The following is a 26,440-nucleotide window of genomic DNA, read 5'->3' on the forward strand; positions in this document are numbered from 1 at the left end:
AGTGGACATTGATTGGATTGATTCGGAGCTCATGAAAATAGAACCAGAGCTCTCGTCTAGGTCAAAATTTACTTTACAGCAGAGGAACGGGCCCTTTGGCCCATGATATTATGCCAAGCATGATGCCAAATGAAACTAATCTCTTCTGCCTGCCCTTAGTTCCTATCCCTGCATTCCTTGCATATTTGTGTCCTTATCTAAAAGTCCCTCGTTATATCTGTCTCCACCATCACCCCGGCAGTGCATTCTGGACTCTTAACTCTCTCTGTAAAAGATCTGTCCCTCACAGCTCCTTTGAACTTGCCCCCCTCTAACCTTAAATGCATGCCCTCTAGTATTTTGACATTTCAACTATGGGGAAACTTTTTCTAACATAATCCATTTATGCATCTCATAATTTTATTGATTCCTTTCAAGTCTGCCCTCAGCCTGTACTGTTCAAGACAAAACAACCAGCATTTTTCTAGCCTCACTTCACAGCTGTTATCCTTTAATCCAGGTAGCATCCTGGTAAACCTCTTCTGCATCCTTTCCAAAGCCCCCATGACCTTCCTGCAATGTGGCAACCAGAATTGAACACAATATTCTAAGTGCGGCCTAATCAAAATCTTACAGAGCTGCAACATAACATCCTGACTCTTGTACTCAATTCCCTGACCAATAAAGGCAAGCATGCCGTATGCCTTTACCATCCTAACTACTTGTGTGGCCACTTGCTGGGAGTTGTGGACTTGAATCCCAAGGTCACTGTGTACATCAATGCCTTTCAGTGTTCTGCCATTAACTGTATACCCTTCCTCAACATTTGATCTCTTAAAATGCAGCACCCCATACTTACCTGGATTAAACTCCATTTGCCATTTTTCCGTTCATATCTGCAACTGATCTATATCCCACTGTATTCTTTGACAACCTTCTACAACTCCATCGATCTTTGTATAATCTGCAAATTTACTAATGCACCCATTTTCATTTTTATCCAAGTCATTACATATATCACAAACAGCAGATGTCCCAGTATGGAACACCACTGATCACGGATCTCCAGCCTGAAGAAACACGTTCTACCACTACCCTCTGTCTTCTATGGACAAGCCAGTTCTGAATCTAAGTGGCCAAGTCACCATGGATCCTGAGCATCTTAATCTTCTGGATGAGTCTAGAATGAGAGACCTTGTTGAAAGGTGTTGTTGAAAGACCTTGTTGTAAATACATGTAAAAAACACCCACTACTCTACCCTCATCGATTGCCTTTGTCATCTCAAAATTCAATCACATTACTAAGACATGACCTGCACTGCACAAAGCCATGCTGACTGTCTCTAATTAGGTCATGCTCTTCCAAATGTACATAAATCCTATCCCTGAGAATTCTCTCCAGTAGCTTTCCAACTACTGATGTAGATTTCGTGGTTTATTCCTGGTTCCCTTTTTGAAAAAGAGGAGCAACATTGGCTACTTGCCAGTCCTCTGGGACCTCTCCAGTGGTTGGTGAGGGTACAAATATCTTGGTCAAGACCCCAGCAATCTCCTCTCTCACTTCTCTAAATAACCTGTGGTGGATACCATCAGGCCTTGGGAACTTGACCACCTTAATGCTCTTTAGGAGATCCAACACCAGTTTTTCTGATCTGAAAATGCCCTAGAACATTAGCATGCTCTACGTAAACCTCAATATCCTCCCTATCCTTTGCCTGGGTGATTACTTGTTGCCATCAGCTACTTGGGGATCAAGTTATTCCAGAAAACCTAGTATTGAAATTCTTTTGAGAAGTTGTTCTAAAACACAGCATACTCAGAGATGCAGGGTAAATGTATGTCATATTTCTGATTTTTCTTCAGATGAGCTGGTTAACCTTGCCATGTACTGTGAGAGGATTAAAAGGAAGTTCTGGCCTGAATGGATTGAAGAGAGTGATGATGCTTCATATGACAATGAAGATGTCTCTAGTGAAGACAGTTTGACTCCCACACCACTACAAGACTTCAGCTTGTACTCTCGCACAGAAACTTTTGATGAAGAAGTAACTGAGAACAGTGTTTCCTATTCCCAGACTCCGGACACTGATTATACAGGCCACTCACTTTTTGATTCAGATGTTGAGATGGAAGAATATGTAGACAATGAGTTGGGAAAATAAATAAAGGTGAAAATATCTTCTAGGCTGAAGGAAAGTACATTATTGCAGATTTTGCACCTTACACAGTTAGTCCTGAGATTACTGGGAATCTGTCAGTACAGGTATTGTTATTTGGACCAATGTGATAATATTGCCATGCCAGTTAGAATCACAGAGAAAGGCCTTTACACTTCTATCAAATGTGTCGTAATTAACTGAACAATATGCTTAAATAAAACTAATAGAACAGAACATTTAGTTGTAATAGTCACTGTACAGTAAGTAACACTGCAATTCTTTATAGCTATCCTACAAGAACATGCTCCTCTCCTTCATTAATTTGAGGAAATTCAAAAATTGCATACATCTAAACATACTGTGATATCTATGGAAATCAAGGTCTGTCATTGTATAAATAAGGCCTTCATTGCAAGGCGCATGGATGACTCTAACATGTTCTACAATGTGCAGAGTTTTACGCTGTGATATAAAGTTGAATGTAAATTGCTTTCATTAGAACATGCAATGTAAATGCCAATTCAATGAGACAAATTTTTAAGTGTGCATGGAAAGCAACTGTGTACTTTAATGAAATTCACACGTACCTGTTAGATTCAATTATAAATGGATTGAACAATATTATGTAGCAGTTTTCTGGGATTTTATATATTAAACCATGTGGCTTTTATAGAATCTTTATGTGTGTGGAGTGAAAATTATTTTCAACGAAGTACTCTGTAACATACATATTTGCCTATATGGTTTTCCTTGTTATGTTATTTCTCTGGCACAGGACTTGGAAGGAGCATTCTCTCTGAATATAACCACTCAGATAGTTGGGCACAGTAAATATATATATACACACTGCATTGTTAACTCCGCTGCAAATGGCACTAAATCTTAATTCCATGGGTGAGAAAATTCAAACCAGATTGACTCAGGGTAATAAGATATTTACAAGCATAAAAGGAGGGCATTCAGTCCATAATTTCCAGACTGGTCAACAAGATCTGATCCTATTTTTCAGCTCTTGGCCCATAGCACAGGAGATTATGGCAATGCAAATAAATATCTAAATACTGCTTAACAATTACAAGAGTTCCTAACTCAACTATACTTTCAGATGGTAAATTCAAGACATTTACCACCATCTAGGTGACAGAAAATTATCAATTGTCTCTTAACCTTCTAACTTTTGCATTAAATCTATGCCCTGAGTTTCTGACCTCTGTACTAATAGAAAATGTGTTTTCTGATCTACCCTATCTATGTGCTAGTAATCTTGTACACACCTATCAGTTCTTCTCTCACCTTTGATGCCTAATTGCAAACAAACAGTTTATCCAATCTGAGGTAACAAGGTGTAGAGCTGGATGAACATAGCAGGCCAAGCAGCATCAGAGGAGCAGGAAAGCTGGCATTTTGGGTCTAGACCCTTCTTCTGAAAAGCTTACCATCCAATCTTACTTCATACCATGGACCCACTAGACTAGGCACTATCCTGGTAAATCTTCGCTGCCCTTACCTTACCGTAATTACATCTTTCCTATATTGTGGGGTCTGGGACAGGTACACAGTACCCCATTTGTGGTCTAATCAGTGTTTTTATAAAACTTGCAGCATAATCCCCTTGATCTTGTATTCTATGCCTAAGCTAATAAAAGCCAGTATCCTGTATGCCTGCTTAACCACCTTATCTCCCATTCCTGCTCCCTTCAGGGATCCATGGATGTGCATACCAAGGATATCTGATCATCAGCACTTTCCAGGGTCCTATCATTCACAGTGTGACCCTTTGTCTAGTTAGTTTTCTCCAAGTGCATTACTTCAGATTTTTCCATTTGAGTTCCAGTTCCCAGTGGTCCACCTGGCTGGTCAGCCATTTATGATCCACCTGATTTGCCATGCAATGGCTACCATCCTCCTATTTACCTTCCTACCAATTCTTGTGACAACTTCAGACATCTTGATGATACCTTCTACATTTAAGTCCAAATCATACTGTGTACCACAAACAGCAAGGCCTCCAGTACCAAACTCTACAGAACTGCGCTGGAAACAGACTTGCAGTCATCATCATCTCAGCCAATTTCCAATCCGACATACAATTTTTCCAAGGATCCCGTTGGCTCTTATTTTCTTGACCAGTCTGCTATGAGTGACTTTTATCAAAAGCTTTGCTAAAATCCATGGAAACCAAATCAAATACTTTACCACATGGGGGTATTGTCTCAAAAAAATTGATCAGATTTGTCAGACATGACTTTTCCTTAATAAATCCATGCTATCCATGATATATCTATGTCTGTCCAAATGTGGAAATATTTGTCCCTCAGAATCCCTTCTCATAACTTACTGAGCACCAAATCTAGATTGACTGGCCTGCAATTTCCTGGTCTATTCCTTTCTCCCCTTTGAAATTACAAATTAACTCCAGCCTCCTCAGTCCTCTGGTTCCTCAGCTGTGGCCAGAGAGGGTTTGGAATTTACTGCCAAAGCCCTGATATCTCCTCCTATGCCTGGGACACATCTCACCCAGGTTTCCAGGCTTGATCACTTGTAAGGCTGCTAAACTCACTAGGACCATGATTCTCTCTTTCTCTCTCAATTAATTCAGCTGGATAAGGGGAAAAAAAAACTTGCATTAATGCAATGCCTTTCATGCCCTCTGGATGTCCCAAGATACTTTTTTTTAAGTAATTATATAATGTAGTCACTGTTGTAACGTAGCAAGTGTATTACCGGTTAAACAAGGAGACCAAAACTGTACATCATATTTTTGGTGTGGTCTGATGTCTTAATGCCTTAAGTTGTAAGATCTCCTTTCTTATATGCACCATTTCCCCTTGCAACAAATTTAAAAGTCACATGACATTAGATTGTAGTCCAACAGGTTTATTTGAAATCACAAGACACATGACATTCTGTATAGACACAGGCTTCACAAACAGCAAAGTGATAAATAACTCTGTAATGTTTTGGAATGATATTTTTTGCGGTGTAAATAACGTTCCAGGCTCTAGAAGAATTCCCATTGTTCCTTTTAAGTAGTGTGAAATCTTTAATGTATACCTGGGAGAGCAGGCAGGGGTTTCAATTTAACATCTCAACCAAAGCGCACGCTGTATGTTTACTTAGCTATATTACAGTTTTTATTAATTGTTTTGTGTCCCAAAATGTGGAAAATACATATGATGTCTTTCTAATTTAACTAATATAACCTTGGATAGAGGTGTCAGATTAACCTTTGACATTGTTAAACTTCACGTTGGCACTTCAAGGCCTGGGAACAGACCACATACATACACCTTTGGTTAGATATATATGCCCGACTCCAATTATATTGCAGACTTTAACCCATTTACTTTAAGTAAGTCAATGCCTTCACAGAAATATCAGATAACGGAATTTCAAATGAATACATTAAATGCCTATCCATTGATATTACTTTCAACAATTATCCAGGCTATTGTGTCTTAGTGCTGGAAAGGAGAAAGAAATATTTGCCAATTGTTTAAATCCATCCCTTATTTCTTACTGGTTTGGATTTGCCAATTCTGTTAACCGTACATTTCTCAAAAAGAGAGAGAAAAACCAATACTGTAGTTTATTGTAAATAGATTTCAACGTGAAAACTTTTGGAAATGAAATAATATAAATTACATCTGAATACCAGGGCTGGTTTTTCATGATATTTGCAGCACAGGACACAGAGTTTGAGATTACTTGACAAATTAAGCTGCATCGGATAGTTCTTGAGCAAACAATTGCCCAAATTTGCTTTGGCAGGGTATTTAATAGCAGCTTTAAGCTTTATAAAAACATTTTTTGTATGCTAAGTTGCTAAACATGTGGATTGATAACTTTACCACAGAAAAACAGCATCTGGGGTCTGAGTGAAAAACACCAACCATATATCTCCTGAACCATTCTGATTGAAGGATTGTGAAATTAGCAACACAAGGATTCAGAAGGAAGTGTGAATTCAAGTAACTGAACTCAATGTTAAATCAGACACAGACAAAAAATAAAGAGAAGGAAAGAAGGATTGGATTAAAAGCAAAAGAACATAAAAAGCACAAAGAGCAAAAATTGCGGCACGGTGGCTCAGTGGTTAGCACTGCAGCCTCACAGCGCCAAGGACCCGGGTTCGTTTCCCACCTCAGGCGACTGTCTGTGTGGAGTTTGCACATTCTCCCCGTGTCTGCGTGGGTTTCCTCCGGGTGCTCCGGTTTCCTCCCACAGTCCAAAGATGTGCAGGCTAGGTGGATTGGACATGCTAAATTGCCCGTAGTGTTCAGGGTTATGGGGGCATGGGCCTGGATGGGATGCTTCAAAGGGCGGTGTGGACTTGTTGGGCCGAAGGGCCTGTTTCCACGCTGTAGGGCATCTAACATCATCTAACAAAACTGTTTTTAAAGTAAAAAAGTATCCAGCATTAGTATTGAGGAAAGTATCTTCAAATTTGTTATAGCTAATTTTCAGTGAGGTGGAGGTGCTGGTGTTGGTCTGGGGTGGACAAAGTCAGAAGTTACAAGGCACCAAGTTCTAGTTCCAACAGGTTTATTTAAAATCACAAGTTTTGGAACCCTCCTCCTTCATCAGATGAAGTGGAGGGAAATACACAGGCATAGAATACATAAGCAGAGAGATAATAAGATTATTTGGGTAATTAAATGTCAACAGATAAGTACAAATAGTGTGAGTAGAGTGTAAACAAGTTGAATAACAAGTATTTGCAGGTGATTAAAAGTATCAAATGGTGTGAGTAAGGTGTCAACAACTGAAAAACAGGTGACGGGATGACTGGTGAACTGATTAATTGAAACACAGAGACGTAATTACAAATAATCAAACAATCAATTGTTATTCAGCCTATTGACACTTCACTCATGCTATTTGTATTTATCTAGTGTCGCTTTTAATCACCTTTAATTAGCTTGCCATTATATCTCTGCCTATATATTTTGTGCCTGTGTGATTCCCTCCACTTCACCTGATGAAGGAGCAGAGTTTAAAAAGTTTGTGATTTTACATAAACCTGTTGGATTATAACCTAGAGATAATGGGAACTGCAGATGCTGGAGATTCCAAGATAATAAAATGTGAGGCTGGATGAACACAGCAGGCCAAGCAGCATCTCAGGAGCACAAAAGCTGACGTTTCGGGCCTAGACCCTTCATCTCTGAGATGAAGGGATCAGAGATGAAGGGTCTAGGCCCGAAACGTCAGCTTTTGTGCTCCTGAGATGCTGCTTGGCCTGCTGTGTTCATCCAGCCTCACATTTTATTATCTTGGATTATAACCTAGAGTTGTGTGACTTCTGACTTAATTTTCAGTGTCAGAGATTGATTGGGAGTCATCAACACATTGTTAAAGGAGTTCTAACACTTTAAATAATAAGATTTAACTTCTGTAGCACGTTTAGTGTGATGCAAATACAGCAAATTTACACCATTTAGTATTTTTTATTAGTGTGATAATCAGTGAGATTGATTCTTTTTCATAAAGTTAATAATGGTTGAGTAATGTACCCTGAACTTTTGAAGTTTTAAGTTTAACCACAGATCACCAATTATAGATTTGTTTCTTATGCTTCAAGAGAGGTAAGAGTCCTTCACCGAAGCAATTTTTTCAGTCAACATCACAGTGAGGCGAATGGCATTTTGGCCTAAATTTGATGCAATATTTATTTGTAAATTATGGTGATGCCATTCACTTCACCATGATGTTGGCTGTAAAATTGGCTCAGTGATAGGCTCTTAGCTCTCTTGAAGCGTAAGAAACAAAAACCAAAATTGCTGGAAAATCTAAGCAGGTCTGGTAGAAACTTTGGAGAGAAATCAGTTAACATTTCAAGTCCCATGACTCTTATTCAGAACTAAGAACTTCAGAACTCAGTTCTGAGGAAGGGTCACTGGATCTGAAATGTTAACTCTAATTTTTCTCCACAGATGCTGCCAGACCTGTTGAGATTTTCCAGCAATTTCTGTTTCTGTTTCGGATTTCCAGCATCCACAGTTCTTTTGAAATTTCGAAGTATAAGAACAAAAGTGTAATCAGTATCTTTAACTCCTCAATTATTTTCTTCGTGTGTATTCTTATAATTCTAGTGATATGGCTGCTCAGTATACCCTTTGGGACATATTGATAATTATTTTTTCCAACACCACTTTCCTCACTAAAGCCCTGACCTATTGTTGACACCTAAATATTTCCCATGATTCTCTGAGCACCATGTTTGGAGCCCTCAAGTCAGATTTCCTCTCTTACTTCAGTTCTAAAACATAAGATCATATGAAATAAAAGCAGGAGTAAGACATTTGGCTCCTCGAGGCTGTTCCAACAACATGAATGTTGCTGATTTGATTGTGGCCTTTAACTCCACTTTCCTGCCTGCTCCCCTCCCCTGCATAACTGACTCCATTGTAGATCAGAAATCTACTGAAGCAGACCTTGAATATTTTCAATGATCCAGTTTCCATTACTTGCAGGTGCAGTGAGCTCTAATAATTAACAGCTCAGAGAGAGAAAATTATCTTGCTGATTTCCATCTAAAATGGGATAGCTCTTGCTTTGAAATAGTGCCTCATAAATTCTAGATTCCGTCATTAGGTGATCACCTGTCAAGCCCTTCAGAATCTTATAGGTTTCAATAAGCTCACCTCTCATCTTTCTAACAGTCAATGAGTATAGGTCCAGTCAACTCAAGAATTCATCAATGGACAAATCCCTTCATCTCACGAAACAATCCTGTGAACCTTGTCTGACTATATTGCAAGTGAATCCATTAAACAAGAAGACCAAAACTGTACATCATGATTTTGGCATGGTCTGACCTGCAAACACCTTAAGTTGTAAGATCTCCTTTCTTATATGCACCATTCCCCCTTACAACAAATTCAGAAGTCACATGACACCAGGTTGTAGTCTAACAGGTTTATTTGAAATCCAGAGCTTTGGGAGGACTGACCCTTCATAGATGGTGAAGAGAGCACCCAGGCACAGACTATAAGGTCATACAAATGGTGTGAGTGGAGTGTCAATAATCCGAATAATTGGTCTCTGCAGGTGATAAAGAGCGTCAGATTGCGAGTAAAATGTCAACAGCTGAATAACAAGTGAAGGAATGACCTATGATCTGATTTATTAAGGCAGAGAGATAACTTAGAAAAATAAAAATAAGGTGGTGCTGGAGACAAACTAAATGACTAGAATAACATGATAGGTATAACAGTCATATGCTGAGGATCTAACCGAATCCAAAACTGTACAAATAATTAATGTAGAGAGATCTTTACAAGTTATGGAGGTGATGGGTCAAAACAGGACAGCATGGAAGATTTTAAAGAACAGTGTGGTGGGGTCACATGCAGTGTGACATGTACCCAAGATTATGGTTGAGGTAAAAACTGAAAGAACAGCGGATGCTGTAAATCAGGAACAAAAACAAAATTGCTGGAGAAGCTCAGCAGGTCTGGCAGCATCTGTGAAGTAAAAAACAGAGTTGATGTTTCGGGTCTGGTGACCCTTCCTCTGTTCTGACCCATAATGGATCCGAAATGTTAACTTTTTTTCTTCACAGATGCTGCCAGACCTGCTGAGCATTACAGTTGAGGTCACATTCTTTGGTACAGAACTTGGCTATCAGTTTCTGCTTGGCAATCCTGGATTGTTGTGTATCTTTAAGGCCACCTTGGAGGATGTTTACCCAAAGTTTGGAGGCTGAATGTCCTTGACCCCTGAAGTGTCAGCTTAGATAACAGATGAAGGGACAGTGCACAACAATCCACCCTGGTCCAACGCCAGCACCTCCACATCTTTACAATGACCAACCTTACGATACCTGAATGCTAACATTCTGTGATTTCATGTATACCATTTCAAGCACACCCAAATATCCCCTACCACAACAACCTGCAGTCTCTCATACAGTGATAGAGTCATACAATACAGAAACAGACCATTTGCAGCCCAAATTGTCCATGATGACCAGGTTTCCAAAACTGAACTGGTCCCATTTGCCTGTGTTTGGCCCATATCCCTCTAAACATCTACTATCCACGTACCTATCCGTACGTCTTTTTCAAATGTTGTAATTATACCACCTATGTCACTTCCTCTGACAGCACGTTCCACATACAAACTACTCTCTGTGTGAAAAAGTTGTCTCTCAGGTCCTTTTTAACTCTTCCTCCTCTCACCTTAAACTTTTACTGTCTAGTTTTGGACTCCTCTGCCCTGGGGAAAAGACCTTAGCCATTCACCTTATCTTTGCCCATCATGATTTTATAACCCTCTCTTAGGTCACCCCTCAGCCTCTTATGCTGCTGGGAAAAAAAGTCCCAGTCTCTCCAGCCTCTCCGTATAACTTAAACCCCCCAGTCTCAGTAACATGGTTGTAAATTTTTTTTCACCCTTTCCTGTTTAATAACACCTTTCCTGTAGAGGGCCAACCAGAATTGAAAACAATATTCCAAATGTGATATTACCAATGTCTTGTACAGCTGTAACATAATGTCCAACTCTTGTATTCAATGCACTGACCCATTGAAGGCAGCATGCCAAATGCTTTGTTCACCACCTTGTCCACCTGAGATACCACTGTCGAGGAACTTTGTATTTGCACACTTAGGTCTCTCTGTTCGACAGCACTCCCCAGGCCCCCACCATTATCTGTGTAAGCCCTGGCCTGGTTTGTCTTACTGAAATGCAACATATTACGTTTATCTAAATTAAACTCCATCTGTCCTTCCTTGGTCCACTGGCCCAGTTGGTCAAGATCCTGTTGTACTCTTAGATAAAGTTCTTCACTGTCCACTACACTACTACTTTTGATGTCATCTGCAAGCTTACTAACTATTCCTCCTATATTCTCATCCCAATCATTTGTTTTAATGACGAACAATAGTGAAGCCAGCACTGATCCTTGTGGCATACCACTGGTTTAGGCATCCAGTCTGAACAACAATCCCCCATTACCACCCTCTGTCCCCTACCATCAAGCCAATTTTATATCCAGTTAGCTAGTTCTCCCTGGGTCCCATGTGACCCAATCTTACTAACCAGTGTACCACACAGAACCTTATTGAAGGCCTTGCTAAAGTCTATGTAGCCATGTCTACTGCTCTGTCCTCATCTATCTACTTGGCCACTTCTTCAAAACACACAATAAAGTTTGTGAGACACAATTTTCCACACACAAAGCCTTGTTGACTATTCCTAGTCAATTGTAATTTTTCCAAATGCTTTCAGATCCTGCCTCTCAGAATCCTCTGCAACAATTTACCTGTCACTGACTTTAGGCTCACCAGTTTGTAATTCTCTGGCTTTTCCTTGCAGCCTTACTTAAATAATGGCATAACATTAGCTACCCTCCAGCCTTCTGGCACCACACCCGTGGCTGTGGATGATGCAAATATCTTTGCTAGAGGCCCCACAACTTCTTCCCCAGCTTCCCATTATGTCCTGACATACACCTGATCAGGTCCTAGGGATTTATTGATCTTTATGGATTTTAAGACCTCAAGCACCTCCTCTTCTGTAATGTTGACTCTTTTCAAGACATCACTATTTATTTCCCGGATTTCCTTAGCTTCTATGTCTTTCTCCACAGTAAATACTGACCCAAAATATTTGTTTAGGATCTGCTGTGGTTCCACACATAGATGGCCTCGTCGATCTTTAAGAGGGCCTATTTTCTTATGCCCTTTATAACTTGTAGAATCTCTTTGTATTCTTCCTAACCTTATCTGTCAAAGCTATCTCGTATCACCTTTGTGTCCTTCTAATTTTCCTCTTAAGTTTACTTTAACATCCCCGATACTCTTCAAGGGATTCACTTGATCCTAGCTGTCTGTACCTGACATATGCCTCCTTCTTTTTCTTGACCATAGCCTCAATATCTCTAGTCATACAGTGTTCCTTACTCCTGCCAGCATTGCCCTTCACACCAACAGAAACGTGATTTTCCAGAGCTCTCATCAGCTCACTTTTGAAAACCTCCCACTTACCCAATGTCCCTTTACCCGCAAACAGCCTCCCCATACAACTTTTGAAAGTTCCATCTAATACCATCAAAATTGGCCTTGCTCCAATTTAGAACTTTAACTTGTGGACTAGGCCCTTCCTTTTCCATAATGATTTTAAAACTAATAGAATTATGGTCACTGGTCCCAAAGTGCTCCCCGATAAAGACTTCAGTTACTTGCCCTGCCTTATTTCCCAAGAGAAAGTCGAGTTTTCCCCTTTCTCTAGTAGGTCCATCTACATAATCATTGAGAAAGTTTTCTAGAACACACTTAACAAATTCCTTCCCGTCCAAGCCCTTAACACAATGACAGTCCCAGTTTATGTCTGGAAAGTTAAATCCCCCACTATTACAATCCTATTATTCTTACAGATATCTGCAGTCTTCCTGCATGTTTGTGCCTCAAATTCCCACTGACCACTGGGAGGTGTTGTGTACAATCTCATCAAAGCGATGAACCCCCCCCCCCACCCTTATTTACAGTTTCACTGGATGAACCCCCAGAAATATCCTCCCTAAGTACAGCTGTGGGGTTTTCCCTAATCAAAAAAGCCATCCCTTCCCCTGTCTTTCTTTCCCTTCTATCTTTCTTAGAGCATCTGTATCCTGGAACATTGACCTGCTAGTCCTGTTTTGGGAAATAAGAGATTGACTTTCATCTTTGCCTAGGTGACTCTAGTTACTTAGAATGTATGTACCAAGGTCTCAGAGAAGGCATTGGCCAGGCTGCCTCCTGCAGCCCCAGCAGTTCAGATATTGACACCTTCATTGGAATGTTAGCTTTAGAGAGATTGGGAATACAAAAACCAGTGACCAACACACCGAGGTATGTCTGCAGTTTGGGCGAGAAGGAAAGCTCCAGGCTGCTGACACTCTGACGATTGCCAACTGTTCAGACCTAAGTGGGGAAAGATTCTGTGGTGCCAGCGACTGGGGACCTTGACTGAGACTGGTGACCAGCAAGAAAAGCTGGTTGCCTGTCCCTATGTGCAAATTATCTAAATGGAGAGAAACTTCAAATGCTTTGGTGAAGTGGGATCTTTGTTTCTTCTTGCATGGGGTATAGGAAGCTAGTATGCAGGCATAGCAGGTATTAAGAAGGCCAAATGAAATATTGGCATTTATTGTTAAGGGAATTGTATATTGTTTCAATTGTTGCAAGGCATTGGTGAGACTGCATCTGGAGTACTGTTCTTGTTCCCTTATTTGGGAAAGGATGCAATTGCATTGGAAGCACTTCAGAGAAGGTTCACTAGATTAATTCCAGAAATGAAAAGCTTGTCTTATGAAAAGAGATTGAGCAGTTTATGCCAATGCTTGTGAGAATTTAGAAGCATGAGAGAAAATTTAATTGCTAAAGGAAATTGGCATAAAAGACACGGAGAGGATGTTTCTCATTGTGGGGCAATCGAGAACAAGGGGTCATGGTTGCTAAGGGGTGGCAGATTTAAAACATGGCTGAGAAGGAAACGATCTCTCAAAGGGCTCTCATTATCCCAGAGGCGCTGGATGCTGGGTAACTGAATAAATTAGGGATGAGCTAGACAGATTTTTAATTTACAATGGTTTGAAGAGGTAAGGAGAGCAGACAGGAAAGTTGAGTTGAAGCCAACAATGAGAGCAGCCACAATCACGTCAAATGGAGGAGCAAGCTTTAGGATCCTACTTCTTATATTCAAAGTATCCGTGTCACCTCCTCTCAATGCTAGTTGCCAGTGTGGTCTGCAATATTAGTGTATGTCTCCTAACTGGCCTGCTGTGAATCAGAGGCACCATGATGGTCTTGAGCATTTGGCAGATGTACGATGTCAGCATCTATGGATGAGAAATGCATGAGGCTCATGCCCTGTGATAGAGTTTCATTTGGAGCAACATGGAGACTGGTTACGGTTAGCAGTGAGCTGAATTCACCAGGTACATGCTCAGATTTCCACGATACGTTTCTCACTGTCCTACTTGTTCAGCATATTTGGCAAGAAAGGAATCTGAGTAGTAACACTGAGCTGCAGAGTTAATGAGGAATTTAACATGCTAACATGTCAGTTGGTAAGTCACTGGCACCTGATGAGAATTTCACCTCACCGCTTGTAAAATGCATAAAAGATATAGCAAGATATTCTTGTTGTTGTGATGGGCCTGACTGAACTCCAACACATGATTCTGCTACTAATTTCACCATTGTATACATTGCTCATACCTTTACAAGATTTCTCATCAACTATCTTACTATCCACTTCCTTTAAAAACCAAGGATAAAATCCATTGGGATCCAAGAATTTGCTGGCCTACAGCTCCATCAACGTACTCAGTGCAACTTCCCTGGTTATTGAAATTCTGTTTAATTTATTCCTCCTTTTTGTTACTGATTTAATGCTATTTCTGGATAGTACTTTATAGCCTATATCATGAAGAGCAAAGTAAAGTACTTCTAAATTAATCTATCAATTTTTTTACCACTATTAATTCCCTACACTCTCGAGAGGAGTAATAGCTACTTTAACTCTTTCTTTTTCAACCCATTGAGAGAAATTCTTACCATCTGGTTTTCTATTTCTAGCTAGCTTTCTCTTTTATCTAATTTGCCCCACCTTATTATTGCTGTTTTTTAGTATTCTGTTCAATGTCTGACCTGATACCGATCTTTGCAAATTAAATTCTTTTCTTCCCATAGAATATAGAACATAGAACAGTACAGCACAGAACAGGCCCATCAGCCCACGATGTTGTGCCGACCATTGGTCCTCATGTATGCACCCTCAAATTTCTGTGACCATATGCATGTCCAGCACCCTCTTAAATGTCCCCAATGACCTTGCTTCCACAACTGCTGCTGGCAACGCATTCCATGCTCTCACAACTCTCTGTGTAAAGAACTCGCCTCTGACGTCCCCTCTATACTTTCCTCCAACCAGCTTAAAACTATGACCCCTCGTGTGAGCCATTTCTGCCCTGGGAAAGAGCCTCTGACTATCAACTCTATCTATGCCTCTCATTATCTTGTATACCTCAATTAGGTCCCCTCTCCTCCTCCTTTTCTCCAATTAAAAAGGTCTGAGCTCAGTCAACCTCCAGTCCAGGCAGCATCCTGGTAAACCTCCTCTGAAACCTCTCCAAAGCATCCACATCTTTCCTATAATAGGGCCACCAGAACTGGACGCAGTATTCCAAGTGCAGTCTAACCAAAGTTTTATAGAGCTGCAACAAGATCTCACGACTCTTAAACTCAATCCCCCTGTTAATGAAAGCCAAAACACCATATGCTTTCTTAACAACCTTGTCCACTTGGGTGGCCATTTTAAGGGATCTATGTATCTGCACACCAAATCCCTCTGTTCTTCCACACTGCCAAGAATCCTATCCTTAGTCCTGTACTCAGCTTTCAAATTCGACCTTCCAAAATGCATCACCTCGCACATATCCAGGTTGAACTCCATCTGCCACCTCTGAGCCCATCTCTGCATCCTGTCAATGTCCCGCTGCAGCCTACAACAGCCCTCTAGACTGTCAACGACACCTCCAACCTTCGTGTCGTCTGCAAACTTGCTGACTCATCCTTCAATCCCCTCATCCAAGTAATTAATAAAAATTACAAACAGTAGAGGCCCAAGGACAGAGCCCTGTGGAACACCACTCACCACTGACTTCCAGGCAGAATATTTTCCTTCTACTACCACTCGCTGTCTTCTGTTGGACAGCCAATTCTGTATCCAGACAGCTAAGTTCCCCTGTATCCCATTCCTCCTGACCTTCTGAATGAGCCTACCATGGGGAACTTTATCAAATGCCTTACTGAAGTCCATATACACCACATCCACAGCTCGACCCTCATCAACTTTTCTAGTCACATCCTCAAAGAACTCGATAAGGTTTGTGAGGCATGACCTGCCCCTCACAAAGCCGTGTTGACTGCATTTGATCAAGCCATGATCAGATGGTCATAAATCCTATCCCTCAGAATCCTTTCTAACACATTGCAGACGACAGCCGTGAGACTTACTGGTCTGTAATTGCCGGGGATTTCCCTAATTCCTTTCTTGAAGAGAGGAATTACATTTGCCTCTCTCCAGTCCTCAGGTACGACTCCAGTGGAGAGCAAGGATGCAAAGATCTTCGCAAGTGGTGAAGGAATTGCATTTCTCGCTTCCCAAAGCAGCCGAGGACAAATCTGGTCCGGGCCTGGTGACTTGTCAATCTTAATGTTTGACAAAATTTTCAGCACATCAGCTTCCTCTATCTCTATCCATTCCAGCATGCACACCTGCTCTTCAAAGGTTTCATTCACTACAAAGTTCGTTTCTTTCATAAAGACAGAAGCAAAAAACTCATTTAGGGCTTCCCCTACCTCCTCAGACTCCACACACAAGTTTCCTATGCTATCCCTGATCAGCCCTACTCTTTCTTGGACCATTCTCTTATTCCTCACATAAGTGTAAAATGCCTTTGTGTTTTCCCTGATTCCTTCTGCCAAGCCTCTCTCGTGCCCCCTCCTGGCTCTCCTCAGACCATTTTTGAGCTCCTTCCTTGCCTGCGCGTAATCCTCTCTAGCTGAACTTGACCCTAGCTTCCTCCAACTTATGTAAGCTGCCTTCTTCCTTTTCACAAGAAGCTCCACCGCTCTCGTCATCCAAGGTTCCTTTATCTTACCCCTTCTTGCCTGTCTCAGAGGGACATATTTATTCATCACTCGCAACAACTGTTCCTTAAACAGTCTCCACATGTCTATAGTGCCCTTACCATGGAACAATTGCTCCCAGTCCATGCTTCCTAACTCATGTCTAATCGCGTCATAGTTTCCTCTTCCCCAATTAAATATCCTCCCATTTTGCCTAATCCTCTCCTTCTTCATAGCTATGTAGAATGTGAGGCATTTATGGTCACTATCACCAAAATGCTCTCCCACCACAAGATCTGATACCTGCCCCGGCTCGTTTCCGAGCACCAAGTCTAGAATGGCCTCTCCCCTTGTCGGCCTGTCAACGTACTGCGTTAGGAAACCCTCCTGAACACACCTTACAAAAACAGCTCCATTCAAATCTTCTGCTCGAAGGAGGTTCCAATCAATATTGGGAAAGTTAAAGTCACCCATTACAACAACCCTACTATGTCCACACTTTTCCAAAATCTGTCGACCTATGCTTTCTTCAATCTCCCTGCTGCGATTGGGGGGCCTGTAGTAAACCCCTAACGAGGTGACTACTCCCTTGCTGTTCCTAATTTCCACCCATACTGACTCAGTAGGCAGATCTTCCTCGACAATGGAAGCTTCTGTAGCTGTGATACCCTCTGATTAGTAGTGCTACACCCCCTCCTCTTTTCCCCCCCCTCCCTCTTCTTTTTAGATGTTCTAAACCCTGGAACATCCAGCAACCATTCCTGCCCATGAGAAACCCATGTCTCTGTTATGGCCACAACATCATAGTATCAAAATTGGGAACACCTGGTGCTATCTTTAACTTTTTTGCCTAGCCAGAGATAACCTCACCAAGATCCTCACCTTGAATTTTTCTCTCTCTTCTCTCTATTCCACACATTCTGGATTACCACTCAAATGTTTATCAGTGAATCTCTACAGACCTGTCTCTGAATCTAATTTGCCAGTTAAACTCTGCCTTCATGCCCTCATAATTGTCTTTAAAATGTTAGTCTTATATCTGCTCTTCTCTCCCTGAAACTGAATGCAAAATTCAGTCATATTATTGTTACAACTTGCTATGAGGCAGATGTTGACCTTGTTCTGATACCTTAAACCGAAACACCCAGAGAAGCTCGCCTTGCCTCGTAATCAGTTAAAAGAGGTGTGAAAAGTGACATAACTTGCCTCTCACTTCCCCAATCTATTTTAAAGGAGTAGCTAAATGAAAGAAATCCCTGATATTCACTTTATAATCAACAAGTAACAATTTATTTATCTAACTCTAACGGTAAACATATTAACAGAGCTTAATTCCCCCTTAACAAAATTCCAATGGTACGCTGTTCCAATAAATGTAAGTCCCACTTATATAAACCAAATTATTAAAAAAAATTTAAAAACTTAATCTCTTGAAATTACAGCCAGGACACATCTTCCAGAATGCTCCACGTGCTCTCCACTCATCCTCAGCCAGGAACACCTATCTTTGTAGAATTCTTGTGTCAAGAATATTAGCTAAGATTGCTGCTGTACCTTTAGCTTAGATGGTGCTTTCTGTGAGAGCCAATGATGTCTCCGTCTCCGTCTCCGTAGTCATTGGCTGCTAAAAGCTGTTGTTACTCTCACCCCAATTTTCAAATGCCCTCTTCTTTTATATCCTTGGTGACCTATTAGTTTCTTACAATAGGATTGGTCCTAGGTTGTCAAGACCATCAAATTGAAATGTAATTGATTCTTAGTCTCTAAGTACCTGGTTTAAATTAATTGATTGATATTCAGATTGTTTGCCTTGCTAATAAAATGACACTACTGCATGGGTTTCTAACCATCAGCCTTTTGACACAACGTTTCAATTTCAGGAGATCTCTGCACACCTCCACATTTTTCTAATCTCCAACACATCATAGATAAAACACTTCATCTTTTAAAGGTACCACACACTCTTCCCCTTATCATTTTACAAACAAATTCTAACATCCTGCCTTCCAATCTACAAATACTCTGCCCAACTTTGCAATACTACTACCTCGAGGTGCCTCCTCAAAAAGGTCATTAATTAATCATATCTCGTTGCACAATACAAGATCTAGCGTAGCCTACTGTCTGATTGGCTCCAGCATGTGATGATCTCACAAAGTATTCCTAAAGCATTTTATGTGTTCCTCATCTATGCAGCCTTTGCTCATCTGATTTTTCCAGTCTATGCATAGATCAAAATCCTTAATGATTATTACTGAACCTTTCTGACAAGCTTCCATTATTTCTTTCCTACATGCCATTCTGCTATGTCGTTATTGCCAGGGGCCTAACGGTACCTGACTAAATATACAGCTCATTCCCATGTGACATTTTGCCCTCACCATTTTTCGGTTCTATCCAAGCTTCATCTTTGGTCTGGTTTATGGCACTTAGATCATCCCTCATAAATGTGCTAAAAATCATCATCAATTGACAGACCCATTGTTTCACCTTAACTTTCTGAACAGTCATGAATCCTTCAATGTTCATGTTTCAATTGATGTCATCTAGCAGCCCTTTCTGCATAATAGCTATCAGATCATACTAATTTAGTTTTATTTGTGCTATCAGTTTTGTTTTCCATGCAATGCACATTAGGCACAAACCTTTCATTTTAGTTTTTATGTTATTTTTGTATCTGCTAACCTCATCTGTGATTTAACCCTGTACTCTATGTTCAATTCTCTCATGGCCAGCATATCATTTCCCATATTAATACCTTTCTCTCCTGCCTTTTCTGTATTCTTGAATTGACTACATCTTCCCAAATTTGATCCTCTGCCCACAATATTCTGTTTTAAACACCTTCTACTTCCAGTTATGCAGCTTGATAGGACACTAGTCCTAGTATTATCAGATATAGACTGTCCCATTAATACTGCCTGACTTTCCCCAATACTGGACTTGGTAGCCCACAAAATGGAACTAAAGTCTATCACACCAATCTTTGAGCAACAAATTTACTTCTTTAGTCTTATTGCCATTTTGCTAATTTGTAGGTGGTTCAGGTAATAATTCAGAGATGTTTTCTTCAAGTCTAGGCCCGAAACATCAGCTTTCCTGCTCCTAAGATGCTGCTTGGCCTGCTGTGTTCATCCAGCTCCATATTATGTTTTGTTTGAGGTTCTGGCTGTTAATTCACTGTTTGAATCCTCCGCTAACTTTAGAGAATCCCTTTCTTTGTCCTGCCAATTTCAATGTTACTTACACGGACCATAACAGCTGAATTCTCCTTCTCCGACTGTCTGTTCCTCTCCAGTGCTGAACAGATATCCCAAACCCTGGAATCAGGCAGGCAACACAAACTACTGCTGCAGCCAGGACACACCACTTATCCAGACATCCTTAAATATGTTGTAATTAGCTAAATTACTAGATTCAATTATGTAATTTTTAAAAACTATTTCATTATGTTTACCGCCAGTTTCTGTATACTATTTTATACTTGGAATTAGAGTATACCTTAACCAGATCCCAGTTATTTACTAAACAGTTAGTCCTTTTTCCTGTGGAAGAACCAATTCTAACTGAATTAAATAGTTAGGAAAAGCAAATGTGTACCTCTTATCAAATAGCTTTAATGACCAACACTCTATTTAAAAATCACACTCAATGCTAGTTAGATAATGGGAACTGCAGATGCTGGGGAATCCGAGATAATAAAATGTGGAGCTGGATGAACACAGCAAGCCAAGCAGCATCTCCAACCTCAAATTCACCTGGACCATCTCCAACACATCCCACAGCTTCCTGGACCTCTCTGTCTCTATCTCAGGCAACCAGCTAGAAACTGATGTCCATTTCCAGCCCACTGACTCCCACAGCTACCAAGAATATACCTCCTCCCACCCACCGTCCTGCAAAAATTCCATCCCCTATTCCCAATTCCTGCTCCTCTGCTGCCTCTGCTCCCAGGTTGAGCCATTCCACTCCCTTACATCCCAAATGTCCTCGTTCTTCAAGGGCTGCAACATCCCCCCCGCAGTGGTCAAGAATACCCTTGACCGTGTCTCCTGCATTTCCTGCACCTCATCTCTCACACCCCGCCCCCGCAATAACCGCCAAAAGAGAATCCCCCTGGTCCTCACACACCACCCCACCAATCTCCGCATACAAGGCATCATCCTCCGACACTTCTGCCTTCTACAATCTGACCCCACCACTAAAGACATTTTCCATCCCCACCCTTGTCTGCCTTCCGGAGAGACCACTCTCTCCACGACTGCCTTGTCCGCTCCACACTGCCCTCCAACCCCACCACACCCGGCACCTTCCCCTGCAACCGCAGGAAGAGCTACAATTGCCCCCACACCTCCTCTCTCACCCCCACCCCAAGCCCCAAGAAGACTTTCCACATCAAGCAGATGTTCACCTGCACATCCGCCAATGTGGTATACTGCATCCGCTGTACCCAGTGTGGCTTCCTCTACATTGGGGAAATCAAGCGGAGGCTTGGGGACTGCTTTGCAGAACATCTACACTTGGTTCTCAATAAACTACTGCACCTCCCACTTGCGAACCATTTCAACTCCCCCTCTCATTCCTTAGAAGACGTGTCCATCCCGGGCCTCCTGCAGTGCCATAATGATGCCACCCGAAGGTTGCAGGAACAGCAACTCATATTCCGCTTGGGAACCCTGCAGCCCAATGGTACCAATGTGGATTTCACAAGTTTCAAAATCTCCCCTCCCCCAACTGCATCCCAAAACCAGTCCAGCTCGTTCCCGCCTCCCTAACCTGTTCTTCCTCTCACCTATCCCCTCCCCCACCTCAAGCTGCACCTCCATTTCCTACCTACTAACCTCATCCCGCCCCACCCACCCAACCTGTCCGTCCTCCCCGGACTAACCCATCCCTTCCCTACCTCCCCACCTATACTTTCCTCTCCACCTATCTTCTCCTCTATCCATCTTTGGTCCTCCTCCCCCTCTCTCCCTATTTATTTAAGAATCCTCTCCCCATCCCCCTTTTCTGATGAACGGTCTAGACCCAAAACGTTAGCTTTTGTGCCCCTAAGATGCTACTTGGCCTACTGTGTTCATCCAGCTCCACACTTTGTTATCTCAATGCAAGTTACTCAGACCCCTATATGCACATATTCTGAGTTATTTTAGATCCAGCTACAAAAAAAAACAGTTTAAATCAGTTTCCTATTTTACTAATCAACCTGTTCAAAAGTAGTATTTGACAGGTCAGGAGCAGGTGAGACTTGAACCCAGGTCCCCTGTCTCAGAGTAAGGGATGTTACCCCTGTCCCACAAAAGACCACATATTTTCTATTCAATTTGTTCAGAGATGTTATTGTACACCTCTGGAACAGGTGGGATTTGAGCCCAGGTTTTTAAAATTAATTTCCTAAATTAACAAACTTCAGCTGCTCTCTACAGGAGAACTTGTACGTCCCTGATTAAGCCTGAATAAAATATAGAATTTAATCTGTTAATTTCATTTCACTATTGAATGCAAGATGCAAATATAATTAGATTTTTAGGAAAAGATTGATGTCCCTTTACTCCTCAGCTCTCAGCATTTTGGCCAAGGAAAACTCAGTGCATCTCAGTTTTTTACACATCTTGAGAGGTTGACTTTCTTTTGATACGTCTTGATATATTTTGATATTTGGTACTTCTTGCTAGGTATTGACAAGTTGGATAGTTCCAAGGGGTTTAAGCAACTCTCATGCACAATCTGCTCTACAGTTAACCACCCTGAAGGGAACTCAAACTCCATCACAAAAATGTCCTGGGACCATACCTGCTGGAGTACCTCAGCTCTCCAAATGATATCTTGATGATCCAAAACAAATGCACTAAGAACAGAGGTAACAAGGTGTAGAGCTGGATCAACACAGCAGGTTAAGCATCATTTGAGGAGCAGGAAAGCTGATGTTTTGGGCCTAGACCTAGGCCCAAAACGCCAGCTTTCCTGCTCCTCTGATGCTGCTTGACTGGCTGTGTTCATCCAACTCTACACGCTGCCATCGCAGATTCTCCAGCATCTGCAGTTCCTACTAGCACTATGAACAGAACTGCTTTTACTCTGTCTAATCTCCACATTGTAGACACAAGAGAGTCAAAGCCAAATTTGAGTGGAGGCAGTTCAGCATTTAAAAGGTCAGTTACCTCTGTGAAGTGCACTTGCGTTAACCATGTCTTAAGCCTGTTGAAAATGGGGAATACCAGATTCAGGAAGGACTCAGGATTTCTGTCATTTTCTGCATTTTTGCTTCAGAAGAAAGAATCTCCATTATGTTGTGGCAAAAATTAGGACTAATATAATTGTTGACATAGTTTTTTCCATCGTCACTGTGGTGTAATTCTTCAGGGACATAGTTCAATGTAACATGATTTCAGAGACTGATGAAGAAAGGCGTTGCCTTTGTTGTCAATATGTAAAGCATCCTGTGCCTTAAAGTGTTCCATGTTGTCTTCATTGTTCATTTGTGTTAAATATTTATAAGAGTTTGCTTAGTAAATATATTTTACTTGATTCATACATAATGATTATTTGTACAGTATCTTGGTAGGTCAAGCAAAACTGGAGAGCCCATATTTATAAATCAAGAACTTAGAGTGTTTAAATCAGAGAGCGTTATTCCTCAACACCTCCTGATCTTACAGCAAAAGTAGGAAAAGGAGAAGTTTGGAGTTGCATAAGACGATCTGAGAAAATTTGTTATGATCACTTTTTTGTTCTTTATTTCACTCAGATAAATGCCATTTTTTCCTCACCACAGTCCTCAGTTGTCTATTCTTAAATGTTCAGTAAGTGCATTTTTAACTTGTAAAGACATGAATTGATGGGAATCGTGTAATGATATAGAAGAGGTTTCCTTCCAAGCTGCGCATCGTCCCAACTTTGAACTATTACTTTGCTCTTTCACTGTCAATAGGTCACTATCCTGGTACTCCCTTCCTTATGTTACTGTGGGTGTACCTGTGTCTACCATCGATTGCAGTAGTTCAGGAAGGCAGCTCACCACCATGTTCTCAAGGCAATTAGGGTCCCGCAAAAATAATCCTGGTGGAGTTAATAAAGCTTTCAACATTAGCACTTTCAGAACCATTACCTTATAAAACTTTTCTTGTCACAGCTTTGGAAGCTTGGAAGCAAGAATAGTGGCTTTGACAATGTGTAGCACTAGACACACTAGATAGCAAGCCTTCGGTTAGAAAACTGTAGGCGTCTCCTACCAGCTGACCGGGCATCGTGAACTTCCTGTAACCCTGGTATTCAGATTTTTCAAGGAAAACTAACTATAGGCACAATTTAATGGGTCAGGCTTCTTATAAACTGCAGCCCTGTACCGGTCTTCTCTCTGCTTTCAGCCAATCGCTGCAGGAGTTGTTGCTAGTCACCTTGATTCTCATGTGAAATTTAATCCAAGGCAGCCTCAGGTCCTCTATTCTGATGTAACAGAGCAAGGCTCCAAAGTGTGGATGTCAGCTCTAAGTTGGAGCAAAAGTACTGTGAGCAAATCTTCTTCCCACAAGCAGGTGTGAAAGCAACTGTGAATATTGACTATTTATGGGGTATTTCCATGTGATTAATTTAACTCCATTAATTGGTGAGTTTCAGGAAACTCATGGACTGCCATTAAATTGTGTCAGTATGGCACTAATTGAACGATTAACATGTGAAAATTGACAACCCATCTCTCCCAAGGGTTTGCGTTCAATCAGCCAAATGTGCTCCAGTCAAAAGCAGAATGCAGTAGATTGGAAGTGACTTCCTGACATTCAAATTCATCACTTTTAACCGCTCCCATCTGCACCCAAACGCATGTGCTCCGATAGATTTTAAATCTGTTTCTGTATGTTTGATGGTGCCTCAGTTACCACCAGAAAGCATAGCTGCAAGGTGGGAATCTAGTGACAATGGAATTTAGGTTTGAACTTCTCTTTTGCCTCGTTCTGCTGTGTGTTAAAATGAACTCTCGTTTGTTTTGCATATTAGAAATTTCTGAACAGCTCACTTAAAAAAGGACCATTCAGTTCAATTCTACCTTTTAAAAAGACTTTTCAGTCACCTCTTCAGAATTTAATATTGTTTGTACGTAGACCTAAAGTGAGGAAAATAATACAATCGATTCTAGAGCAGAGGAGAGGAGTAATAATAGTAATTAACTAAAAGCAGTGGGTTATAACACCAGACTCTGATGTACATTGAAAAAATTATTCATTTTGATTTGAGATAATTTTGAGCTCTGCCGATATCTTGATATTCAAGAGTTAAAAGTATAATGTGCTAAATTCAAATGTCTCTCATCTTTGTCACACTGTGTGCCTGGATGCAGTGAGTGTTACTGATGCCAAAATTTTTAATCTACCACTGCTGTGTGAAAGAGCCACACTTCCACTGAAATGTATCAGCGAGACTTATTAATTTCATGCCAAGTGCTGGAGGCGTGAATGTAGAAAACGCTGTTTGATTTAGGATAATCAGAATCGGGCAGCTGAAGGGCATGGCATAAAGATCAGGAGCCCCAGGTCTCAGGAGGAGGAGCAGGTGCAGGCTTCAAGCAAGGCCTTTGGGCCCATGGGGCAGCAGAGGCTTAAAACAATCTGCATCACTTTTTTTTGCCTCCCTTCTTCTTTGGCTTGTGGTTCTCACAGCTTAACAGCCCGCTGCTCCACAAAGAGCGGTAAACAGTGAAAGCAAAATTAAAAAGGGAACTCCCTTGATACACAGAGACAAATTAGGGCAAACAAATTACACGGAGTCAACAATAAACAGAGGAGCATCTGGGAACATATTCCTTGGCTCTCAAGCATGGATGTTGTATGCAGGCTGGTGGAGACTTTGTGCATTTCAAACAGCAGAGATGCTCTTTCATGGAGCTTATTAGAAATGCCAGTGATCCTTTTTAACCCTCTCTTTTCTGAATTTCGTTTGAAAGTTGGAGCAAATACAATGTTTGCTTTTCCTTGGAGTTTAATTGTGGTTCTCAATCCTTAACAACATTTTTTACGCTCCTGAATCACATTTTCTTTTCCTTTACATCAGTCATTTAGATAATACATTTAATTCTACACTGGAGAAGAGGCACACTTTTAGTGGGCAAACTGCATTAACATCAACTCACTCAGTGTTAGTGGCAGGGACAGTCCTCAGATTTATTAGTACCTTTATTCAAACTCTTAAATTACTATCATGGGGACAAAGCAATGTTCTCTAGATTATTACACTAGCAACATAATCAATAAATGACCCGATCAATACATAATTTGACAATGAGAATTTGAACTAGATTTGAATTCGATTTTATTGTCACATGAAGACATGAGTACAGTGAAAAGTGTACAAAGTCATCACTCTCCAGTGCCATCTTGGTTACAAAACCAGAATTTAAATAAAAACAGCAGGAAGTAAAGAAAGCCAAAAGAAACAAAAAAACTGTCCAGATTGTAAAGTCTAATTCTTATCTCCATATAAATGTTTGGAACCAACAATGTAGGTACCCAGGCCTAACCATAGCCTGAAGTCTTGGTCAGCCTGCAAGTCTCCTGGGGATAGCATGTGGGTAAGGAATGGAGGGCTGGCTGAAGAATGGAATCTTGGGCTGTTCTGATACATTCTATTGTTTACGAATAACTTGTATTTTTTCATACTTTACCTGGCTTTATTAAATTCCACTCA

General features: G+C 41.0%; 1 protein-coding gene across 2 annotated transcripts in view; it reads left to right on the plus strand.

Annotated features, from left to right (window-relative positions):
- faxcb (failed axon connections homolog, metaxin like GST domain containing b) overlaps positions 1-2,797 on the plus strand; it is a 70,306-nt gene extending 67,509 nt beyond the window's left edge. For both annotated transcript variants that reach the window (XM_048531385.1, XM_048531384.2), the window contains one exon: positions 1,843-2,797. In XM_048531385.1, the coding sequence (XP_048387342.1) occupies positions 1,843-2,141 (299 nt within the window). In that variant the 3' untranslated portion in view covers positions 2,142-2,797. The remainder of the gene's footprint in view (positions 1-1,842) is intronic.
- The last annotated feature ends 23,643 nt before the right edge of the window (positions 2,798-26,440 follow it).

Source organism: Stegostoma tigrinum, chromosome 4 (assembly GCF_030684315.1).
Source record: "Stegostoma tigrinum isolate sSteTig4 chromosome 4, sSteTig4.hap1, whole genome shotgun sequence".
Lineage (NCBI taxonomy): Eukaryota > Metazoa > Chordata > Chondrichthyes > Orectolobiformes > Stegostomatidae > Stegostoma > Stegostoma tigrinum.